At 58.0% G+C, this 23,986-nt stretch overlaps 1 protein-coding gene across 2 annotated transcripts; it reads right to left on the bottom strand.

The window, feature by feature from the left end:
• Positions 1-1,468: 1,468 nt before the first annotated feature.
• Positions 1,469-23,915, bottom strand: ACACB (acetyl-CoA carboxylase beta). Of its 2 annotated transcripts, XM_058422761.1 has the most exons (53): positions 23,778-23,915; positions 22,898-23,313; positions 22,077-22,203; positions 21,569-21,707; positions 21,223-21,332; positions 20,977-21,058; positions 20,527-20,625; positions 20,136-20,245; positions 19,794-19,904; positions 19,425-19,634; positions 18,943-19,113; positions 18,565-18,726; positions 18,240-18,403; positions 17,561-17,711; positions 17,381-17,484; positions 16,726-16,807; positions 15,960-16,105; positions 15,713-15,863; positions 15,457-15,591; positions 14,892-15,038; positions 14,627-14,815; positions 14,214-14,314; positions 14,046-14,134; positions 13,843-13,967; positions 13,315-13,428; positions 13,119-13,232; positions 12,666-12,755; positions 12,453-12,571; positions 12,100-12,237; positions 11,564-11,663; positions 11,364-11,471; positions 11,128-11,184; positions 10,507-10,548; positions 10,223-10,438; positions 9,984-10,139; positions 9,489-9,692; positions 8,964-9,119; positions 8,579-8,701; positions 7,989-8,258; positions 7,577-7,674; positions 7,312-7,432; positions 7,023-7,133; positions 6,655-6,798; positions 6,454-6,574; positions 6,212-6,308; positions 5,948-6,044; positions 5,609-5,744; positions 5,139-5,316; positions 4,510-4,622; positions 3,817-3,971; positions 3,492-3,662; positions 2,865-3,001; positions 1,469-2,740 (listed from the first exon to the last, which is right to left on the bottom strand). In XM_058422761.1, exons 2-53 carry the CDS (start codon positions 23,302-23,304, stop codon positions 2,614-2,616), a joined length of 7,125 nt encoding a protein of 2,374 aa, XP_058278744.1. In that variant the 5' UTR covers positions 23,305-23,313; positions 23,778-23,915; the 3' UTR covers positions 1,469-2,613. The 2 variants fall into 2 exon arrangements, with proteins under 2 accessions (XP_058278744.1, XP_039937254.1); XM_040081320.2 differs by having other exon boundaries at positions 13,843-14,134.
• Positions 23,916-23,986: the final 71 nt, after the last annotated feature.

The following is a 23,986-nucleotide window of genomic DNA, read 5'->3' as shown; positions in this document are numbered from 1 at the left end:
CGTTTGCACCACTAACGCTTTTCTGACGTAACGGTTGTTAATTTATTGTTAGGAGGTAGGAGAAAAGGAGCAAAACCACTAAAAAAGGAAAACTCGCCTCCCTAGCAGATCACTGTTATATCTAGATTTGTAAGAGTCCTCACCCCTGAAGGAAGTGGTACTACTGAACTATTAGACTGATCACTGGCTAGAGGATTTTAGGAATTATGCAGATTTTTAGGATTTTTTTAAAAAATAGAGTTGTTTATAGTCTTGTGCATTGTGCTTCTGTCTATTCTTGTGCTAGGCAGTATTACTATTTGTAAATTTATTTATATTTATTGTTATGAAAAGAAATTATGTGAACTGAGCACTGTTCGATTTGTAATATGCTGCAGTAACCTGTTTTACAGCCACTAAATTATTCATCATCAGAACCACAACCACCTTATCGCAGTTTTTACACTACATTTCTTTAATAAGCACTTTTGATACTGTGAAACTCATCCTTTTTAAAAAATTCAGAGACCAAATATTGTCACTGTACCTTTCATAATAGTCTTTGCTAATTAACGAAAAAAAAAAAAAAAAACAACCTGATTCTAATGTAGCTTCTAAAAATATTTTTCAAACCCTGCTTTGTACCCGTTAACACACATTGCAAATAATGTGATGAGACATCTGAAATATGTTGGAACTTAGCATTTAGTCTAGTTATACCTCTATGAGCAAAAAGTGATATTTATATCTTGGGTTTTGTCTGTTCCTGTGCATTCAGAGAATTTCCTGGTGCCGTATCCAGGTGCTCCCAGGCTTTTCTCTCCCACACCCATCCATGGATTAAAGCTGGAGGGTGCAGGACGCTGGAGAGGCCCCAAAGGGCAATTTCTTGCATGAAAATATGAAGATCAAGGGCTTGGAAACATCTGTGCCTGTATCCTCCCAGCGCATCCCTCCATGGCAACCTCTTCCAAAGGGCACCATGATGCTCCACGTCATAATTTATTGTCCAAGGACAAATGTGATGAATGATCCTTTGCTGTGACTGGTGTCACCCGTGATGTCTTTGCTTTTTTTAAATAAACATTTCTTAGCACTACACCTGGGGCATTCTGGATGTGCTGTGTGGTGCCACTCTGGTGTCACCGTGGTGCCACCCTGGTGTCACTGTGCCTGCTCTAGTGTCATGCTGGGCTTCCCCAGGCTTCATTCCCTTCACAGACCCTCTGGCCAAGCTGAAGGTGGATCCTTGGCTCAAATCCTCCACGAGAATAAGAGTTTACAGCTATTTACTGTAAGAGTCCCTCCTCTGTGGTGTCACCCTCTTCCTGAAACCCTCTGAAATGCTTGGAAAAGCTCTGGAGTGGGGACAGGGGCTGGCAGGAGGGATGTTTGGAGCTGCCCCACTCCAAACAGGTCCTGTGCCGCTGGGCTGCCCAGCGCCAGGGACACCAGGCCCTGCTCAGGACAATGACAGCAGACACGGAGCTCAGGGAATTCCCTGGAGCTGAGCTCACTTTATTGCCCGTCAGCAGTGACACCTTCCAGCCAGGAAGTCACGAGACCCTTCCCGTCCCTGCCCCAGCACAGGGAGACTCCCACAGACTCTGTGGGACCCCCCAACCCAGCCCCAGGAGGTGTCCAACACCTTCACCCCAGGGCAGTACCAGCACTGCACTGGAGCCAGGTGTCCCCCCTTCCATCCGTCCATCCATCCCACCTCCTCCTTTGGAGCCCAAGGTAAATCTGTCCTGGGAAACGACACAGCCAGAGGCACGGGAAAACTCTGAATTTCCCCTCCACAACCAAGATGATCAAAGGCTACCTGAGCAGCAGGGTCAAACAGGCGACAGCTCCCCCTGGCTCTGCTGCTTCCAAGGAGGAATCAGGTCCTTCACTGGGGCAGGAGCACCTGGAGCCATCCTCCCTCCTCCCCAAGCTCTGCAGGAGGCAGAAAGGACACAAGATGGGTGAGAGGAACAGTCAGGTCAGCCAAAGCCTGGTGAATCCTTGCACATTCCCACGGGAGCAGCTCCCAGATTAGCTCACTTAGGTCTTTCCTGGGCCATCAGCTACTCATGGCCACATCTACTCTTTGATCCCCAGCGAGGGGAAGGACAACAGAAATTGCTCCTCACAGTTTATAAAGCATCACTTGGAGGCTGCTTCTCATTTCCTGGTCTTGGTGCCTGGTCTTGGTCAGCTTGAACCCAGCCAGACAGACACTGGCCCTGGCCAGGGGTTCTGTGCCTCCAGCTCTGTCCAGTCTCATGAGATGTGTCTGACCTGGTGCTTGTTTGAAAGACCCAGGCCAGTGCTGGCAATGAAAACAGGAAAATATTCTGGATTCTTTTTAAAACCAAGTTCTGCACCAGGTCCAGATGCCAGGCGTGGCTTGGAACAAGTTCATCTTCTGCCAAGCTGCCCCTCTGGCAGCACCTCCAGTGCCAGAGGGGATTTTGCATGGATGGCAAGACCATCTCCACAGCTTAAAATACTTAAAAGCGTTGGTGTTCTTTATTTAGGCACATGAGCAAGAGTCCAATGCTTCAGTTCAAGTGCTGAGGAACCAGGTGGGCAGGTGAGGTCTGGTCGTGTCCTGGTGTTTCTCCTACCCCGTGCTGATTGCCCAGCTCAGGAGGGGTCATCAGTGTCCACCCTGGAGAGGAGATGGGCAACCTGGGCCTTCTGTGGCCCGGTGATGTGCTGAGCCATCTGCACGATGCAGTCCATGGTCAGCTCGGGGTTGGCCTGGAGCAAGCTGCAAGGCACAGGGCGATTTCCTGAGAGGCCAGAGTAAGAACTGCCTGGTGCCCACCACCTGCTGTTGCCATCCCAGCGATCAGCATCCCCCTTTTCTCACCCCAGCTCCCACAGGCGCTCACCTCCGGATGTGCTTGAGGATGTAGTCCCTCTTCAGGTACTTGATGTTCTCCCTGATGGCCGACTGAGTGCCGTCCTCCTCCTGCATGTGCTTCTCCAGCCACTCCACCACCACCTGGTTGTTGTCCCAGAGGTAGCCCTGCAGAAAGCAGCACTGTGGGCAGGGGTTCCTGCTGCCTGCACAGCCCGTGTCCCCCCATTCCTCCTGGAGCCTCAAATCCAGGAATTTTTCTTCCCTGTCCGTCACCTATTCACAAACCACTTAAAAAGCAAAAGCGGTAAAACATTGTTCCTTTGCATGTCCTGCTTCCTGAGGCAGGCACGGCAACGTGTGTGTCATTTGAGAGCAGCTCAAACGCTAAAAACCCCACTTTTTCCCTGGGAAGCCCAGTAGAAAATGTTTATTTGGGGACCACTCTGCCATCGCTGAGCACCAGCACCCAACTGGAGCCAGCTGATTCGAAGAGCCAGCCCCAGCCCAGGGCTGCTGCACCACCAATCCTCACACATTCCCATCACACACTGAAAACCCCAGGGAGGCACCGCTGAAACCTCTGAAGGATGGCAGAGCGTGCTGAGATCCCTCGGGATGCCCTGGAGGTGTCTCGGGAAGCCGGGGCTGACGGTACCTTCTCAGCTCCTTCCGTCTCCATGAACCAGCGCCGCAGCATGGACTGGATGTGGATGTGGCTGAGCTCGCTGTTGGCCTTCAGCACCTCTGCCTTCACCATCTCCTCCAGCAGCAGCCGCCGCAGCCGCCAGTAGAGGAAGGAGCGGGCGCTCTTCCACTCCAGGATGTCCTGGGGAAACCGGAGCGCAGCCCGGGTTCGCCGGCGGCTGCTCGCTCCCAGCTCCGGCGGGATGGAGGGCAGAGAGCAGCCCCGGGGCAGGGATGTCACAGGGAAGGGATTTTCCCCCCACCTTTGCCTGCCACCTCCCCTGCGCCCGGCTCACCGTGATGACCCCTTTCTCCTGCATGCGGCCCGGGGTGTCGTGCAGGTCCGCGAAGCGCACGGCCACCTGGTGGTACACGGGCAGCAGCAGCTCCTCCCGAGCCTTCAGCTGCTTCTCCAGCTGCCTGCGCCGCGCCTCCGATAGCTCGGGGGTCCCTGCGGGACACAGCGGGCTGAGCAGCCCCACGGCGATGCCACCAGGGCGTCCCCTCTGCGCTCCCACATCAGCCACCACGCCCAGCGCCGCGGCTCTTGGCACAGCGACACCAGAGCCACACGAGCCACGGCCACAAAGAGGTGACACCACACGCAGTGCCCGCCACAGCAGAGGGGAGACGGCATTCGCAAGGACTTTGTGACACCATGTTGTGGCAGCCTGGAGGGACGCGGGGGCAAGGAGCTCCCGATGCAGCAGGAACCAATTCAATGTGGCCATGGCACGTGGAATTCATCTCAAAGCGTGGGAGAAGAACCCCGCCCCATCTAAGCCATTGACAGAGTCCCCAGGAGACAGAGGTGTTCTAAAGCACCACCACCTCCTCTCAGCTCCACCAAGAGAAAATACATAAAGAGTTTTCCCAGAAGGACACTAAGGGACTCCTGGTGGTTGTCACCAGCTTGAGCCTCATGTTTAACTTAGAGAGGTTAACTTACGTGGTACCCATGTCTACAACACAAAAATCCCCTTCCTCACCCAGCTGTTCAACAAGCTTGGCATAAACTGTATCGATCCTTCTCATTGTCTTCACCAAATCCTTCTTTCTGAACTTGATCTCCACTGTTCCTCCAGGCTCCAAAATGCCTGCCCTGAAGGGGAAGTTTAGTAAAGCAAGGACTGGTCTGCACAGGAAAATAAATCCTAGGGCAAGATGTCCAGGCAGATGACACACACACACACAGGTGTTTTGGGTGACACACACAGGTATTTTGGGTGACACACACACAGGTATTTTGGGTGACACACAGAGGTATTTTGGGTGACGCACACACAAGTATTTTGGGTGACACACACACAGGTGTTTTGGGTGGCACACACAGGTATTTTGGGTGACACACACCCAGGTGTTTTGGATGACACACAGGTGTTTGGGGTGACACACACACAGGTGTTTTGGATGACACACAGGTGTTTGGGGTGACACACACACAGGTGTTTTGGATGACACACACACAGGTGTTTTGGGTGACACACACAGATGTTCTGGATGACACACACAGATGTTCTGGATGACACACACAGGTGTTTCGGGTGACACACACACAGGTGTTTTGGGTGGCACACAGGTGGTTTGGGTGGCACACACAGGTGTTCTGGATGCTGACCTGCTCTCCTTGTCGGCGTAGAGCTCCACGTGCAGGGGGTTGATGGTGGAGTCGATGACCACCCAGGAGCCGCCGCGCAGCTCGGCGTGCGGGGGGATGTACACCAGGACAGGCTGCTTGAAGTCCCGCAGGCTGTCCACGATGAAGGCGCCGAACTTCAGCATCTGGTCGTACATGTCTGAAAGCCAAAGGGACACTCAGGGGCTGGGTGTCCCGATTGCCACTGTCCCAGCCTCCTCCCAGCTGCCCAAAGCCACCTTCTCTATTGGAGAGAAAAAGCACCCTGCAAAACCAGCCAGCAGGAAGCCACCAACCCCTGGGACCTCTGCCCTGCGATGCCCCATGACCTCCCCAGCACATCCCCAGTCCCAGAGTGGTGCGTGCCCTGGTGGGCTGGGCCATCCCAGGACCCTGTGAGACAGCAGGGATTTGTCCCATCATGGGGATATGGACATCCCAAGCACAGGTACCTTTCATGCCGCTGGAGAAGCCTCTCCAGTTGGCAAAGATCATCAGAGGGAGGTGTTCCCGGTTGAAGTCCCGAATGGCCTGGGCTGTTTTAAAAGCAGAGTCTGGGAACCAGACCTGTCCAGCCTGCTGGATTATCTGGAAAAGAGAGTGAGCAGCTGCGACTGTGCCAGCTCTTCCTGGCATGCCGCATGAAACAGCTGGAAGAAAACAGACTGCGCCAGCATCCTTGATTTCACCTGAATTGAGGAAAATCAAGACACACCCAAGGATCATGCTGAGCTATTGCTCCTCCCTTCCCTCCAGCCTCCTCTCAGATGCCACAGCTGTGCCCCGCTCACCTTTGCCTCCGAGTCCAGGTTGGCAGGGTCAGCGGGTATTGTCACCTCCACGGTGCGGGTCTCAACAGCGATGACGCCCACGGGGAGACCTCCCAGCCTATGGCAGGGCAGGGTGGGCTCAGCAAGGCCAGCTCCCCCCTACCCCAGCCCCACCAGAGAGCTGCTCCCTCTCCACCATCCCAAAAAGCAGTGCCACAGCCAGGGCTTGAAGGTGAGGGACCACAGGTGCAGGATCCCAGCTCCATCCCCTGCTCCAGGCAGTACCTCGCTCTGCCAACCACAACGGTCTGAGCCCACGGCTTCATGATCTCCATAAAGCTGCCCCGGTCGAAGAAGCCGCTCTGCCAGGTCCCTTTGAGAGCTGCGGGGCACAGGAAAACATGGAATGGTGCAAGGGCAAGCACTGAAGGGTTCCTGAGCACCAACCCACAGCCAAGAGCATCTTCTGCACCTACAGGATGCATTTGGGAGCAGTGCTGCAGAGGCCTTGGGTTGTTCTCACTTACTTGGATGGGGTCTCCCTGCCAGCATCCACCTGGGGTCATAGGGGACTTTGGAAGGGACAAAATCAATTTCTCTTTCAACAGGGTCACTTATGGCAGCCACAGGCACCGGGCTCTGGTTATCCTGTAAGGGAGACCCCGAGGTTGGGTCACCAGCCAGGTACAGGTGACACCCCTCAGCCCCACGCTGCAGCACCCTCCTACCTTGGGTATGTAGGAGAGCCACTGCAGGATGGTGTAGACCCCCTCAAAGTCATCTGGGACAGTGACATGGGAAACGCCGTTGTTGTGCATGATCTGCACTCCTCCCAGCTGGTTGTTGGATGTGTAAACCTCCCGCCCCAGCACCTAGACAGAGTTCCCAAGGGAAACACATGGGGCTCTGCTGACACACGAGCTGCTCCCTCGCTCTGTTTGTCAGCCCAAACCTCTGCACAGGCAAATCTCCTCTGGGCTGAGGCTGAATTCCCACCTCTGTCCAGGCTGCTGCTCCATGGGACAGGGAAGGAGCCCACACAGGTAAAGGTGGGAAGGACGAGTGCCACGGAGGACACACAGCCAGAGCTCGGTACCTTGTTGAGAGCCGTGACACCCGTGAGGATGATGTGGGAGTTCTCCACCTGGATGACGCGCTGGCCCAGCCTCACCAGGTAGGCACCGATCCCGATGGCACGGCAGCTCACCTGGGCACACACAAAGGGACACCTGGGGTCACTGGGGCTGCAGCACACACCACGAGCACCCGGAGAAGGAGGCTGTGAAGGGCTCGGCCTCCTTGCTGCATCCTGTTACCCCTCCCATGGTGACTTTAGGAGCCAGTAGGAGAGAGAGGAGCAGAGAGGGGAAGGGCCCCAGCTGTACCATGCTGATGGTCACTATTTCGTCGTAGGCACGGGAGGACTCTCCAGCAATGGTACCAGCAGCTCTCAGGTTTTCCACCCCAAATCCGTTGTCCTTCCCAATGATGTCCAGCAGGACGTACCTGCAGGGAAAGCGGAGCGGTGGTGTGGGAAGCACTCACCTGCATGATGTACCTGGCAGGATGCTGAGGTGGGAGCTGCATCCTGCTGGGGTGTAGGGCAGAGCTTGGGGTTGGCCTGTGTGTCTCACGGGATATGGGACTCACCTGGACTCACCATCTTCCTCCACATGCTCACAGCGCACCGAGTTCATGGTGCTGATCTTTGTGTAGTCCTGGGGAGTCAGGTACAGGTACCTGAAACCCTGCAAGGAAAGAGGGATGAGCTGTGGAGCCCCCCATTCACATGCTCGCCTGGGACACAGCCCTTTCCCAAACCTATCCCAAACCATGCTGTGCAGCAGCTCAGGCACCAGAGCTGCACAAAGCAGCCGTGCAAGCACCGGCCCCTTTCCCTCCACCATCTGGGAGAAACCAAAGGAACCATCCCTATGGTGCTGGGTGCAGGTGTGGCCTCATCCCCTGCTCTGACCCCACAGTTTGACATCCCAGTTTAGCTCAGGTCATCCCTCTCCCAGCTAAACCCTGTGTTCTCCTGTGCTGGGAGGTGCCCACACACCTTGTAGGGCTCGGCTGGGTCCACCCAGGCCACCTGGAACATGTGCTTGATCTCGTCGGCAAAGCCGATGCGGGCGCCGCTGTTGGCGGCGATGTAGACGCGGGGGATGCCCTCGGCCCGCGCCAGCTCTGAGGCCCTCAGGAACACCAGGTCCTCCTCGGGCCCAAAGGAGCCGATCTTGTGCGTGATGTCGTTGCAGATGAGCACAATGTCCCGGCCTTTGGGGTACTCAGGGGTCTTCAGCTTCATTTTGAAAGCCACCATCCCCACCTGCCTCGAAACAGCGCAAGATTACAGGGAAGAATCCTCCAGAGAATCACAGAGTCCCAGAATCATTTATGGAATCACAGAATTAACTGGGTTGGAAAAGACCTCTAAGATCATTGAGTCCAATGCTTGACTGATCACCACCTCATCAACTAGACCAGGACATTGAGTGCCATGCCCAAGAGACACAAGAGCTGAGCTGAAGGTGGCATTAACAGACAAAATGGTTGAGGAGCATCTCCCAAGCTTTAAACACAGCCAGACTAAGCCACCAGCCATTCCCATCTGCTTCCCCTGCCCAATTCCAGATCATTCCCTGCTACCTCGTTCCCTCCAGGGACCCTGTTCATCTGCACCAGGTGCCCCTGTGAGTCCAGGACCAGCTCAGTGTAGGTCAAGATGTCCTTGGGATACAGGTCCGAGGAGCCCCACAGCTTGAAGAGAGCCTGTGGAGACACAGCACACAGCTTGGAATGGTTTGGCTCAGAAGAGACCTTAAACACCATCTAGTTTCAGGAATTCCAGGAGCTAGGAATTGGTTTAGAAATGTTTTATATAACCAAAAATGTTGGGGCTTGGGCTTTTTCTGTATTCTCATTTGACAGCCGGAGGAGAGGGATCTTCTCCTCAGGTGGGAATATTCAGGGAAGGTGAGGATGAAGAGCAAACACAGTAATTTGGAGCCTCTTTCTGCTCAGCCAGACTCACCTGCCTGATCATCTCTGGGAAGTCGTACACATAGGTGGTGCCCAAGGACTGTGCCTGGAACCGCTTGGCCTGCAGCAGGTCCTTGGTGACATAGGGGGTGTTGATGAGCATCCCATGCTGCGGCCCCTGCTTGTCCCCATACGACTGGAACATGATCTGGAGAGGAGAGCAGAGCGTTGGTTGCCTTCCCTGGATGTCATGGTGACTCTTCTTCTGGTCAAGCCCTGCTTGGCCAAGGTGATTTTCCTCCCATTTTTTGCTATTGAGGGGACTGTCACACTCCTTCACCTGCAGCGCTCAAAACTGCCCAGCCCCACGCCAGCATCACCCCAAGGAACCCAACTGGATGCAGACAGACAGGATGAAACCAATCCAGGTGTGGGAATGCTGTTGGAAGTCTAGGGGCCCTGGACAGACCAGCACTGCAGAAGGAGTTTTGCAGAAGCCCCCCCAAAGTTCTGACGGAGCTGCCAGGACTCGGGCAGCTGCGGTTGTGTTCCTGCAGTCACCGCTGGGGTTACTCACGCTGCCCGTGCCGGGGTCCCTCACTTCCTTGTAGAGGCTGATGTCCAGGTAATATCCGGACTCGTTGGTGAGGAAGAGGCGGATGGGGATGGCGGCGTCAGTGGGCGTCAGGCGGATGTTGATCTTCACCTCGGCCTGCAGCACCCGCAGCTTCCAGAGGCGGCTGCCGTAGCGCATCACCATGCAGCGCACCGACTCCTCGATCTGCACAGGGGACGGCACACGGAGAGGTTGGTGACCCCAGGGACAACACTGAGCACACGATGCCAAGGCTGGAGCAGCCCTGTTGCACATCCACCCCAAGCAGCCATCTCAGATTTGCTTTGGGTGAGCCCTTTCCATCTCTCCGTGCCTCCTGGTGCTGATATCCACCCTCTCCGCTGGGGACAGGGAGGGATGGTGGGCAGTGGCTGCTCATCCTGCAATGGTCCTGAGCACAGAGGACGACAGAGGAATTTTTCCAGGACAGAGGGAGCAGGACCCCAAGAAACACACCTTGGACGGGTCCATGATGACGGTGGGCACGAAGTTGAGGAAGATGTGGTTGCAGTCGGTGCGCACGATGGTGTTGTTGAAGGCCACCTCCAGCTCATCCATGGCCTCCAGGAGCATCCGCTCGCCCTCGTTCTGCAGGTACTCGAAGGAAGCCTCCTGTGATGGAGCAGGTGGCTCAGCAGGGGCCAGGCCACCCCTGCACCCTCACCGTGCCCCCGGGGGCCCCCGCGCCTCCCTGCCTTGGTGATGAGGTCGGAGTGGCGCACGATGGCGCGGATGAAGAAGCGGTAGTCGGTGGCCTCGGCGCCCGCCTGCACCCTGGCAGCGCCCAGGTAGAGGTGCATCCTGTGGTTGGCACAGGGGATGGCCGTCAGGTCGAAGTTGCGCATGCGGTTCAGCTCCAGCTGGAAGGCGAGCGCCGGCTCCAGGTGCCGGTAGATGCGATCCTCTGCGAACTGCCAGGCACAGCCGTCAGCCGGGGCCCCGCCGGCGCCACGCCGGCACCGCTCGCACCAGATCTTACCTCGTCCCTGGCTCTGAACGTGAAGAACTTGGGGAATTCTTTCTGCAGCAAAAGGGAGAGAGAAGACAACGTGAATAGGCCTGGCCCGCAGAGGATTGGTCTGATTCTCCATTAAAAAAAACAAAAACAAAAAAAACCTTGCGGGCTTTGTTCTCCCCCAAAGGGAAAAGGGCTGGGAGGGATTGATTAGATTGGATTTTAGGAAGAAATTGTTCCCTGTGAGGGAGGTGAGCCCTTGGCACAGGGTGCCCAGAGAAGCTGTGGCTGCCCCTGGATCCCTGGAAGTGTCCAAGGAAGGGGCTTGGAGCAACCTGGGATAGCGTAGAGTTCCACCCCATGGCAGGCAGAGGAACAGGATGAACTTTAAGGTCCCTTCCCACCCAAATCACTCTGGGCTTCTACCCTATGATGGCTTCTAAAGGCAGCTTAAAGCTACGGAGTGGCTCTGCAGGAACCACACTAATGGAAACATGAGCAGGATAAAGGATGATACGGGAGATGAATCACTCAATTAATTGCTCATTAATTAATTCCCAGCTCCTGAAGCACAGTGGGTCCATCCATCACTCAGTGCTGTGTCTATAAGGTATTTATAGATGTCAGAGGCCCAGCTGCACTCACCTGCTGGGCAATGAGGAATGTGATTCTCCGGAGACCACATTCAACGAGGATATTTTTCTACACAGAAACAGAAGATGCCACCAGTCACGAGAGCTTAAACATCTCCACCAAGGGAGCAAACAAAACTCAAATTGCAGCATTTTGGGGTGCACTGCATGGAGAGGAGGCAGTGCCTCGGGATACAGTGTTCTGGCTAGCAGGGTTTACAAAAAGAGGGTCCAACCCCAGTGACAGACCTTGGACTGGGCAAAGGTTCTGAAGATGGGCACCAGCTTCTCATCTTCCACGTGGTCAGCTGAACAGAGCGCGACATTGAGGATGTGGATTGGCTCCTCACGGATGTTCTGGCAACAAAACCCCACAGTCAACCCCTGCCAGCAGCATCAGTGCTGTCCCCAGGACCACCTGTGGGTATCAGCAGCAGCTTCATGCCCACCTTGGTGTCCTCCTCATCGTAGGTGGTGGCATGTGCCTCGCTGAGGAGCCCGCTGTCCGATGGGGAGTTGGCAAAGCATGAGATCACTTCATCGAAGTTCCTGCCCAAACAGCAGGGATGGGGTCACAAGCCAGCACGCTGTGCCCACGCCCTGCCTGAAGTGACAGAACCAGGGACCCACTGTGACAGTGTGACAGGGATACGGGTACCAGCACAACAGCCCCACCATCCCACGGCAAACCCACAGCTCGTGAAATGCAGCTCTGAGCTCTGCTGCGTTAATGTGCAGAGGGGTTTAACCTGTGCCATCCAAGTTTTCCTCATGCTTCACATGTCCCCAAAAACCACCTCACGTCCCCACAAGGTAAGTGCTGTACTGAGAATACCCAGTCTGCAGCTACGGTGGGAACTGGAGCTGCCTCTAGCACCGCCCAACTGCCCCCAGCTGTGGCTCTTCCATCCCATTTTGCTCTCCAATGACTGCAGTGGCACCCGAAATGCACTAACGCTGGCCAGGCATGTCCCTGCACAGCCACCTTGTGAAGTCCTCAAATCTGCGGAAGGCCACCATGACTCCCATCCGCTGGCTCGTGGGGCAAAAGCCGCTGTCCATGAAGAGCTCGGTGCTGTGCCGGGCCAGGTCAGGGTTGGAGATGCTGATAGGGACGGATATCCTGCCATGGGGAGCACGTGTCAGCTCTGGGGGAGGCACCGTGTGGGACCACACAGGGCAGCCTGACCCAGAGAGGGCTCATCCTGCTCCACCGGCAACGGGACAACGCGGTGGCAGCTCCCGCTTCGCACGGAGGGGATGATACAAACCCCACAGCTTTGTGAAAAGAACCGTGTCCAGGGGAGCAGGACGGGTGTGTGGGAGGGACCCCCGTACCTGTTGGGGTGAGAGGAGGGCAGCATGAACTGGAACTCCACGAGGCAGGTGCCATCGGAGAGCTGCTGGTGCTGCAGGCTGCGCAGCTCGTAAGCAATGTAGCCCCGCCGCACGTACACCTGCGAGGGGACACAGGAGGGATCACCGTGCCCCCCGTCACCCCTGGGCCCCCCAGGCCACTCTCAGGCCCCCTCTGTGCCCCCCAGGCCTCACCTCCAGCGCTGCCATGCGCACCACCTCGTTGGTGTGGTAGAAGAACACGGGGAGCACATCGAAGATGGAGGTTTCTGACAGGATCAGTTTCTGCAGGAGGAAAAGCAAAATTTAGGGCAAGGATGAAGTGAGACCTTCCCTGCTCTGTTTAGGGGGTTCCTCAATGTGGAGCTGTGCAGGACTGGTCATTAGGGTGCCCATGGAACATCCAGCCCACCATGGGGAAACCACTAGAGCCAGACATGGATCCACACATCTGTTCCCTGCCAGATGGAGCATGGAGCAATGGATGGAGACTGGCAGCGGTGGGCTGCAGCCCCTCCTCTGCTCCACACAGCCATTACAGCAAGGCTTTGAGTGATTTTTTGCTGTTTTTAGGACTAAACCACTTGCAGCCAGACCCCCTCCCCAAAGCCACTCAAACTCCCTCTGGAAAAACATGCAATTCCCAACCTTCAGGTTCTCAGGGCAGTACTCATGTCCATACATGTCGATAGCGGAGATGAAGATGGACTCAACCTGGTTGTGCCGCAGCTCGTAGGAGGGCATGTGAGAGGCAATGAGCACCTGCCAGGGGAGAGAGGAGCTGGGAGCATGGGGGACAGGGATGGGGACAGGAATGGGATGGCACTGCATGGTGCTGGCTGACCTGCCGGGCTCTCAGCGCCACTTTGGAGTGCTCGGTCTTGCTGAGCTGTGTCAGCTCATGGAGGATGGTCGTCAGCTCATCTGTCAGCGTGGGGTCACGGCCACACAGCTGGTCCTGCAACGTCACAGCCACCATGGCTCAGCTTGGGCTCCTCACTGTGTGGGATGGCTTCATCCCAAACCCCAGCCCCACAGGGGATGGCTCTATCCCAAACCCCAGCCCCACAGGGGATGGCTCTGTCCCAAACCCCAGCCCCACAGGGGATGGCTCTGTCCCAAACCCCAGCCCCACAGGGGAGGGTTTCATCCCAAACCCCAGCCCCATGCAGCCAAAGGGGACAAGACCCAAGGCACTAAAATGGGCTCTCTTTGACCCAAGCGTAGTACACCACAGGGGAGATAATTAAAATAAAGCAATAAAGCGGTAACAAGGCAGGAATGGACTCTTCAAGAAGTGATGTGGAGCTGCCTTGGCTCTTCCCTCCCACCAGCCATTGCTCCTGGAGTCTCAGGCATGGGCTGTACTCACAATTAACATGATCACCAGCTGGTTCTTCTTGGCCACCTGGGCATGGGAGAAGATGCTCTCCAGCACGGGGTTCATGTCGGGTTTGCACTGCTCCCTCAGGCTGATGACGCACTTGTCGTAGTGAGCTGTGGGGCAGGGTCTGGTGAGCCCTGCAGCTCCTCCGGAGAGCCCTGCAGCTCCCCCAGAGAGCCCCAAGCCCTCACCATGCTGGAACTGTGTCTCCACTTGCAGGTAGCGCCTGAGCAGGTCCAGCACCACTGTCTTCATGTAGCCCCGGATGCCGCTGCGGTACCTGGGGAGCAAAGAGCCCATCTTGCTGTGAGGAGGTGGCTGTGGGGGGACAGGGGGGTCACAGACAGCACGGGACTCACCTCTGCACCAGCTGCACCAGGCTCTGCGTGTTCATGAAGAAGACCTCCCGCTCAGCCTTCCTCTGCAGCGTGGCTGCGTGGGTGTCCAGCACGTTGGCGATCTATAGAGAGAGGGGACAGGGGCACTAGGCTGCCAGTTCCCCCTTTCCTTACTCCACCCAAAGCCTTTCCCTTGAGTTTTTTGGTTTTTTTTCCCCAAAAATGAAAAATGCAGAATGACAGACAAATATAAAACAGGAACGCACGCATAGAAGCAAATACGCATATTAAACCAAAGACACACACAGAAAATATAAACCCCCACGTACCTCCCTCATTCATTTCATTTATTATAAAATCTCGGCAGCACAGCTTCAGGCAGGAGCTCCCAAGTGGCTGCAGTTCAGAGGACGTGAGCCCCCTCTGGCACTCACCTGCTGGCTGGGGAAGCGGCAGAGCACCGAGGTGATGTTGCTGGCATACTGCGCCATCACCTTCCGGATGGATTTCTCCACGGCCAGCGGGATTCTTCCCGAAATGCTCGTCATGATCTCCTGCAGCTCCAGCAGGGGCAGGGCAGGGTCCCGCAGGGTCTTCATCAGCTGTGCCACCCATTCCTTCACCTGCAGGAGCACAAGCTGGCGCTGCTGGAGCTGCCCTCGTGGCAAGTGGGTGAAACACCCGGTGCCCGGCACCCACCTTGGTCTTGAAGTAGGGCTCGGGCAGGCAGTAGCCGTTCATGACGTTGGTCAGGTTGTCCAGCACGTTGCGGAGAACCTGGTGTTGCTTCTCCCCAGTGATGGGGAGGGTTTGCTGGGCTGGGAGCCCCTCTGTGAATGGCTGTGCCTGGAGAGGGCAGAGGGAGGTGGGCTGAACTGTCCTTGTTGACAGGGACAGAGCTCCCGAGAGCTGCAGCTGCTCCAGAGGAAGCAGCACAATCCCTGCTTTGGGTTAGATACAGACGAAGCGCCTGACATTCAGCACAGTGGATCTGCTGGCGTCTCATCATGAAAACAACGTGGAAAAAGCGGAGATTTTAGTGCTGTAAATGGGCGTTTTTAGTGCATGTGAGCCCCTGCACAACGAGGAAGCTGAACAATCCACGTGGAGCAGCACTTGAGCCCAAAGACAGCCCAAAGACATGGCATGACCGTGGCTGTGATGCCCAATCAGGGCAGCTCGTCCATTTTGACCCCTAGGGAGCTTTGCCAGGATGCCAGTTGGGAGCTGGCAGGAGGGCATGAGCAACCCCCAGGAGACTCACAGGCTTCACTTTGGAGGGATCATCGAGCTGGAGGCGAGCGATGACACAGCCGGACTCCAGCAGCGCTCCCGGCCGCTTGATGTACTGCAGCCGCCCCGCCTCCTCCACGGTCAGCGTCATGATGATCTTCATCACCTGGCGAGGAGGGGATACCGTCACCGAGCCAGCAGCAACCGCGGGCTGCTCGTCCCGCGAGCATCGCAGCAGCGCTGCGGGGTTCCGAACGTCGCTCCCGCGGCTCCTCCGCAAAGCTCACCTCGATCTCCGCATAAACCTTCCCCTCGTCCACGTGGCCGCCGTCCTCCACCGTGTACTGCAGCAGCTTCCCCGCGCAGGGCGAGCGCAGCACCGTGGGGTCCTTCTCCTTCTCGAAGGTGCACGTTTTGTTGCCGATGGTGATCCGGTACCTGCGGGAAAGGTGTCACCAGCCGGCTGCTGCCCATCGGGGAGAGAGGGAGGGAGGGAGGGAGGGAGGGAGGGACGGGGGTCCTGGCAGGGGGTACCTGTCGATCTCCTCTTTCATGTAGGTGGTGTAGCTGCAGCCGTCGTAGGAGAGCAGCAGCCCGCCGTCGTTGAGGCGGTGCACGTCGATCTCGATGTGCGTGCGGTTCATGATGACCACGTAGGTGGTCAGAGACTGGCGGGCGACCTGCGGGCAGGGGACAGCCTCAGTGCGACCCCAAAACACACCAAAAGCGGGGCTGGGGGCTGGGGGGGGGCACCGCTCCATGCTCAGTGCAACGGCTGCTGCCACAGGATGGGGCTGTGCTGGGAAGGCAGGAGGCACAAGCTCAGGCTGCACCGAGAAGCTGTTCATCTCTGCTGGTTTAACCCACAGCCCACAACTGGTTTAACACACAGAACTCAACTCACAGCCCAGAGCTTGTTTAACTCACAGCCCAGAGCTTGTTTAACTCACAGCCCAGAGCTGGTTTAACTCAACTCACAGCCCAGAGCTGGTGCAACACATGGCTCACCTGTCACTTTCATTGTGAGTAAGGAGTTTTGCATGAAGCCCAACTAATTTGGTTTAAAAGCAACAAAATGAAGTCCCTTAATAAACACAGGGCAACGGGGTGCATGAAAATGTCTGTCAGGTTAAAACGCAGTTATTAAGGTTATGAGGTTATTAACCTCATTTTTATGTCGCCCATTTTTTAAGGATAACCTCATATTTATTTCACTTTTCTCCCTTGGGACAGGAGCATGGCCCTGACCCCTTTGAGAAGTGCTGTGGCTGGTTTGGGGAGAGCACAGCCCTGCCCTCACCTGCAGAATGTACTTCACACCCTCATAGATGAGCTCCACATCGACGATGTTCAGCAGGGAGGCCGCTGGCAGCACCTGGCCCCTGAAACACAATGGAGGGATCAGGCCCCACGGCATTCCCAGCCTCTCCAAGCGTGTGGAATGTCAGCACTGCTCCCAGTCCTGGTGGGAGGGCAGGATGGTGACCAGAGGGGACAAGTGTCAGCTTTAAGTGACCCACATGAGCACCAGGCACAGCAAGTCTGGAGGAAGGCCAGGCACTGGGAAAACAATCAGATAAGGGGCATGGAAGAGCCCTGGGAGTTCTCCAAGGCTGGAGGAATGACCTTGATATTCAACAACAAAGCCACTTCCCCTTGAAAGCTGTTTCCCCAGCCATGGGAAGCCTTTCCTACTGCCCAGACAAAGTGATAGCTGAGGAGCCAGGGCTGTGAGCCACAGCAGATACCCCTGTGCCTGCCTGTCACCACGCTACTGTCACTAAATTTGCAAAGCGAAAATGGAAGGAGGACCTCCCACAAGAACAACACTTAGGTCTCCATTGTGACTGCCCCAGTCCTGGAATTGCTCACGGACTGGTTGGACGTGGCTCGGAGGCCTGGTGGAAGGTGGTCCCCACATGCCTGAGCCCCCCTGGGCAGCCCCCACTCCGCACCTCTCCAGCGTGTGCAGGAAGTCAGTCATGCACGTCCTGAAAGCAGCATCCGCCACGTTCAGGGCACCACACACAACCCCCAGCATCGTGTCTGGCTTCTCTGCCTGTGGGGGCAAAGCCAACAGGGTTTGGGTCGTACCCCAAGGAAGGGCAGTGGTGACCCCAGGGCAGCAGCCCCACCTGCACTTTCTCGGCGATCAGGTGGTCCAGCCAGCCCGTGTGTATCTCATTGTTCTGGAAGCTCTCCGTCTCCAGCAGCTTGATCAGGTACTCCACCGTGGTCCGGAAATCCCCACGGATGGACAGCTCCTTCAGGGCAACCACCATGTTCCTATAAGGGAGGAAAGCCCTTCATTAATGACTGAGAATCGCTCGGCTCTCAGCAGAGGGAAGTGGGGAGCTTCAGGGTCTCGAGCAATGAGCTCCTGAGGTGATGAGCTCTGGAGCCCGCAGCACCTTCACAGAGTAGAATCACTGCATGGTTTGGGTTGAAAGGGACCTTAAAAATTCTCTTGTTTCACCCCCTTCCACTAGACCAGGTTACTCCAAGCCCCATCGAACCTGGCCATGAAACAGCCCTGAATGAAACTGCTGCTCAGTTCCTGAAATGGACACCGCTGCTCATGGGCACTAAGCAATGCTTAGCAGATGGCTTCAACACGTCCTTGAGGATCAGGGATGAGCTGGGGCTGTAGCACCACCACAGCCCAAAAAATTCTGGCTTTGGCCAGACAGCCAGGTGCTTAGCACAGCAGCACAGTTCTGATCCTGTCAGATAAAAACCACTTTTCCCAGCTCACACACCAGTTGTGGCTATTCCCAAGGACACACGCCCTCCAACTCATCCCACCACACTCACGAGATGGCCTCCTCCCGGTTCTCTCCCCATGAGAAGCAGTGTCCAAACTGGGAATCAGCAAACTCGTGCAGCCCCCCGGCTGCTGCCACGCTGAAATACCCCCAGACGTTCTTGCTGCTGCGGAAGTTCAGCTCCTGCACCGTCCCCGAGCTGGGCTTGAAACCCTGAGCAGAGATGAAGGAACCAGGGTTGAAACTCGTGCAGCCAAGACAGCGAAGGGGTACCCCCAGGGACTGCACCGATCCCATGGACATTGTGTGGGGAGGACCATGCCCAGTTCACACCCACAGGTGGCAGAGTGCCCTTGTCCCCACCCCCAGCTCACCTCCTCGGGGTTCTCGCTGGTGATCCGGGCAGCAATGACGTGTCCCCTGGGCACGGGGGGGTTGGAGGGGCTGTGGAAGGAGATGAGGGTGTCCCCCCAAGGGGTCTCCCCATACAGCACCCGGATGTCTTTTATCCTGTGCAAGGGGATGCCCATTGCGATCTGCAGGAGAGACAAAGGCCTGAGCTGCCAGGGAGACACCGACAGAGAGTCTGAACGGAGAGTTCCCAACGGGAAGGCAGAATAGAAGAAAGGCTGCCACGCCGCTTTCACCTGCACCCTCCACGCCGGGACATGGGGCAGCTTCGCTCTGCCAGAGCCCAGTGCTCCTCCCTAAATGCCCAGACTGCCTCCTCTAACACCCGCGTGTGCAGGTACCTGCAGCTGGGCAGCCGGGAGGTTCACGTCCGCCACCATCTCCGTGCAGGGGTGCTCCACCTGCAGCCGCGGGTTCAGCTCCAGGAAGTGGAAGCTCCCGTCCTCCCCGTACAGATACTCCACGGTGCCCGCACTGACGTACCCAACCATCTGCGCCAGGCGGACAGCGCACTGCGGGACAGGGAAATCATGGAATCACGGGCTAGCCCGGCTTGGAAGGGACCCGCAGCGTCAGCATCCAACTCCTGCTTGCGCAGAGGGCACCCCCAAAACCCCACCATGTGCCTGGAAGTCCAAACGCTCCCTGGACTCTGGCAGGCTTAGGGCTGGGATCGCTTCCCTGGGGAGGCTGTTCTGTGCCCGACCACCCTGGACAGGGCCTCCTGCTTAGTTCAGGGGTCCCTCCCTTCCTTAAAACCCCACTAAACCCAGCCCAGTTTCCCACCAAAACCTCGTGCTGCCCCTAAATCAGGCCATTCAACCTTCTCCATCAGCTCGGTGACAGCGGGGGCAGCGATGGTGGCCGGCGCCTCCTCGATGATCTTCTGGTGGCGGCGCTGGATGGAGCAGTCGCGGCTGAAGAGGGAGATGGCGTTGCCGTACTCATCTGCCAGGACCTGCACCTCCAGGTGCCGCGCGTGCTGCGCCAGCTGCATCAGGAAAATGGGGGACCCGGGAGCCTCCGCCTGCACCTGCGACCAGGGGAGAAGGTCATGCTCCGGCATCGCCCCCCGAAATTCATCCCAGGATGGAGGCAGAGTTGCGGCGGGAAGTGGGAGGTGCCCCGGCTGGGAGCAGGACCCTGCCGGGATGGGACAGAAACAGGGATGGGGGTTCCAAGTGCCTCTTACCTGCCGGAAGCAGGCACTGAATTCCTCCGCTGCCTCCACTTTTCGGATGCCTTTGCCCCCGCCACCTTCTGCTGCCTTGATCATCAGGGGATAGCCGATCCTCAGGGCCACCTGAGAGGGTCGGGGGCTGGGGTGACTGTAGTGTTTTGGACCCCAGCCCACCACCCTGGCAGCCCACACCACTCCAGTCATCCCTGAGCAGGATTATCCCGAGTGACATTCACTCACTGCCTGGTGTCACTGTGGTGGGTGCTGGGAGGCCAGAAGAGCCAGGGCAGGCAGGCTCTGAGGAGGAACCATGGCAGGCAAGAGATCAGCAGCCGCCTACAGGCTCAGCTTTACCTCCAGGCCTTCCTCCACGTCCTTCACGCAGCCCTGCGCATACGTCTCCAGGGGGATGCTGATGGCCTGCTGATGCTTCTGGTCCTCCTCGGACCACTGGGCCACCAGACCTGCAGGTATGGCCAGGGCTGTGGTCACCACCAGGATGGCACAGCTGAAGGGGCACGCTGGATGTGCTCAGGGAGCTGTGGATTCCATCATTTCCCTTGTTTCCATGCACCCCATCTCCAAAATTCCCCTGCACGAATCAGCTGCTGCAGTGGGGTCCCCAGTATGTGGGGGCAGCTGGGCCAAGGACCCCAATCCTGGTGCTTGTTTTGGGGGGAAGGAGAGGCAGGGAGGAGGGAAGGGGGGAGCAAGGAGGATGTGGGGGCTGTGAGGAGGCACTCACCACTCCCGCTCCATGGCAGCGTGGGGATCTCCAGGGTCTGAGCCACGATGGTGGAGGCGACTTTGTCCCCCAGTGCCCACATGGCATCACTGGGGGGACCTTCGGAGAGGGAGAGAAGGGCTGAGGGGGTGCCCAACCCACCAGCCCATCCCCACATCCCTGAGCCAGCCCCACCAGCCTTCTGCAAGGATGAGGGATGCAGGACCCACAAGGTCTGCTCCCACCCGATGTCCCTCTGTGAACAGTGCATCAACCTGAATATTACAGGGAAAACCCAGAAAACAGCAGAATTCCTGGGAATGCCCCAGGAAACCAGTCTGAGGACTGCCACTCCACGGGTTGGGCATGCCAGAGGCACCAAAGGGGCATTCCCAGTGCAGTGTCCCTGGCAGTGACTGTGAGTGCACACACCAGCCCAACTCCCAGCACAGAGAAGCAGTGAGACCTTACCTAGGAAAGCTATCCCGTTTTTCTGCAGCAGCTCTGGCAGCTTGTGGTTCTCTGAGGCGTGTCCCCAGCCAGCCCACACCGCCTGGCACAAGGAGAAGCAGCAGCGGGAGCGTGTTACCCCTGTGCTGGCACCTCACACCGTGCCCAGCTCATCAGCACACAGGGACATCACCTCCTCTTGGGGTGTCCCCTCTGCACAGCAACTGCACTTGGCAAGGAGGTGGGAGGCACAGAAATGGCCCCTACCTGGACTGGGATCCGTTTGGAAATGTCCACGATCAGCTCCACGTTGGCGTAGTTGTTGTTGTTGGTCCCTCCAGGCACAGGCACGTAGTGATCTGCCATCTTGATGTACTCTGCAAGAGAGCACGGGGAGCGGTGGGAGCCAGATCCCTGAGTGGCACCCCTTCCCAAATCCTCCACCCCTGGGGGGCTGGAGCAAGGAAAAATTATTTACTCCTGTACTTGGCTGCGCAGAAGGAAAGCGTGTGACTCCAGGCTGCGCAGAGCCCTCACACGCCAGGCAGGAAAGGGCTGCCCCAGCTCAGCCCCAAGGAGGGAACTTCCTTTTTGGGATATTTTCAGGGATTACCTGCGTTAGCCTTGAGGTCCTCGGGGGTGACCATGACCACGAAGCGAATGGCGCGCTCGTTGCGGAACATCTCGTAGGCCCAGCGGCGGATGGAGCGCATGCACTTCACAGCAGCGATGCCGTTGTTGGCGATGAGCACCTGGGGTGACAGGGACAGGGGGTGGCAGGGTGAACCCTGTCCTTGCTATCTCCAGGGACAGCAGCACAGGGGGAAGGGGTGGGTGTGGAGCAAAGCAGGGGGGATGTGTTAATCGGGAGCTTTCCGACAGCTGGTTGTACATCCCAGCAGAGCACGAGACTCCTCAACAACATCCCTGATGTCTGGCACTGGGGATGGCCAAGGATGGGACTTTGGCCATGGTTTGTGCAAAGCTGCTGCATGGGGTTCCCTCTCCCAGCCCGTGAGAGCGAGTGAAGCCATGGAATGAACAGCTCTGGGCTGCCATGGCTCCAAGCGAAAAGCAGTGACCCCCTGCTCAGGCACGAGAAGGGACATGTGGGGACAGACCTTCTCGATGACACGGTTGCCCCCAAAGCGGGTGACAAACTCGGCTGGGGAGGCAACAGAAAAGTCCCGCTGCAGGTCCATCTTCCTGTGGCTCCTCTTCGCCAGGTTCAGCCCCGACATGCTGGGCCTGTGGCAGGATGTGGTGGCTGTCACCGAGCCCAGGGCCACCGCAGAGAACACAGAGCCACTCTGGCGAGCCTTCTCCTGACCCCAAACCCCCTGCAAAGGCCTGTCCTGCAAAGGTCACCAACCACATCTACAACGTGACTCAGGCAGGACATAAGGAAATTCCTTATTTGTGGAAGGACAGAAGAGCAGCAGGGATACTGGCAGCACCACCTCAAACCCAGCGTGGCAAGAGCCACCGTCGGGCTGTCGAGTGTCACAACACGTCCCTGCAGCCAAAGGTTTGTTATTTTTAGCCAGAGCAGAGCAGCCGGGGGAGGCAGGCAGCAGCATTTGGCTTCCAGCATGTGGCTTGTTTCTTCTGGATGTCAGCTGCGCTCCTATGGGAGCTGCCCAGTGCAGCCAGCAGGGAGTGAGCTGCCCCACATCCAAACCAGAGATTCTGTGGGGACCCCCCCTGCCCTGGTCCTTGCCACACTCACGCAAGTGGCACTGCAGTCACACAGCCAAGGACACGGGCTCTCCCCCCGCAAAAGCAGCAGGACTGGGTGCATCACCGTGGGGTTCCGCGGAGCACCAGCACGCGTGCACCCCGATTTTACCAACAGCAATGCACCCACCACAAGCACCCGCCCTCCCTAACCGGGACCTCCCTGCCCCGCCGCGCTCCGGCCATCGGGGATTGCCATCCGTACCTGATGCCGGCGCTGGGCTCCGCAAGGGCGCTCACGGTGGGGGGCTCGGGGGCGGTCCCCCCTACCCCGGCCAGGCTGCTGCGCCGCCGGCCCACCCTGAAGGCCGTGGCCATCAGCTCATCATCGGAGGAGTTGTCGTCGAAGGAGCCCAGCACGAACTTGGCGAGGGCCGGGCGGCGCAGCGCCGCGGGGTTGTACACGGCGAGCTGCTCCTGCTCCGCGCCTGCCCGCCCGGCCCGAGGCGGCGGCTGCCGGCCCGGGGGGCTCGGCCGCGCCGGGGGCCCGGCTGCGGGGAGCGGCCCCCCAGGGCTCTCCTCCGGCTCCTTCTTCTGCTCGCCCAATGCGCTGGACATTTTGGCCCAAACGAGCAGCAGCACAGCGAGCAGGAGCAGCGCAGCCGACAGCATTCACGGGCCCTGGGGGAGAGGGAGAACCCCGCTCACGGCTGTGCCGCCGAAATCACGGCCCCGGAGCTCCAACACCGCAGCCCTCGGTGCCGGCCGCCTTCAACCGGGGCTGTTTTCGCTGCCCGGAGCAGGAGCTCCGTGAAGAGCCCGGGGGGGTGACACGGCCTCGCCTGCCCGGCCCTCACAGCCCCCTCAGGATGGCGGCCCCCAGCCCGGCCCTCACACCGCGGGGCACTGAACGGGACCCCCAAATCCCGGCAAGTGCGGTCGATTATCCCCGTCAAGGCTGGGAATGGGGGTGAGGGAAAAGCGCCACAGCCTCCTCAGCTCCTTGCCCTCCCCTCAGCCGCTCGCCCTCGCCCTCAACCCCTCACCCTCAGCCCCTCGCTCTTCCCTCAGCCCCTCGCCCTCAGCCCCTCGCTCTTCCCTCAGCCCCTCGCCCTCAGCCCCTCGCTCTCCCCTCAGCCCCTCACCATGGCCGCCAGCCCCGTGCCCCCGCCGGTCACGCTGGGCTCCCTGGTCACTCCGGTGTCACCGGGCACTCCGTGTGTCCATCTGTCCCCCCTCGCTGCCCGGGCCGGAGCCCAGGCGGTGCCAGGGCCGCCCCCAAGGGAAGCACGGATCCCCCCTCCCGCCCCGCTCCAGGCTGTTCCAAGTTGGGTCTCACACGTGACGGTCACGT

Source organism: Hirundo rustica, chromosome 17 (assembly GCF_015227805.2).
Source record: "Hirundo rustica isolate bHirRus1 chromosome 17, bHirRus1.pri.v3, whole genome shotgun sequence".
In the NCBI taxonomy this organism is placed as follows: domain Eukaryota; kingdom Metazoa; phylum Chordata; class Aves; order Passeriformes; family Hirundinidae; genus Hirundo; species Hirundo rustica.
The sequence above is the reverse complement of the archived record's forward strand: the minus strand, read 5'-3'. Positions and strand labels throughout refer to the sequence as shown.

Coding starts and splice junctions, on each gene's coding strand:
- ACACB (XM_040081320.2), bottom strand. CDS start 23,304: ATGCTGTCGGCTGCGCTGCTCCTGCTCGCTGTGCTGCTGCTCGTTTGG. Junction 6,575..6,654: donor GGCTCTCCTACATACCCAAG/GTAGGAGGGTGC, acceptor TCTCCCTTACAG/GATAACCAGAGCCCGGTGCC. Junction 3,972..4,509: donor CAAGCTTGTTGAACAGCTGG/GTGAGGAAGGGG, acceptor TGTGTCCCGCAG/GGACCCCCGAGCTATCGGAG.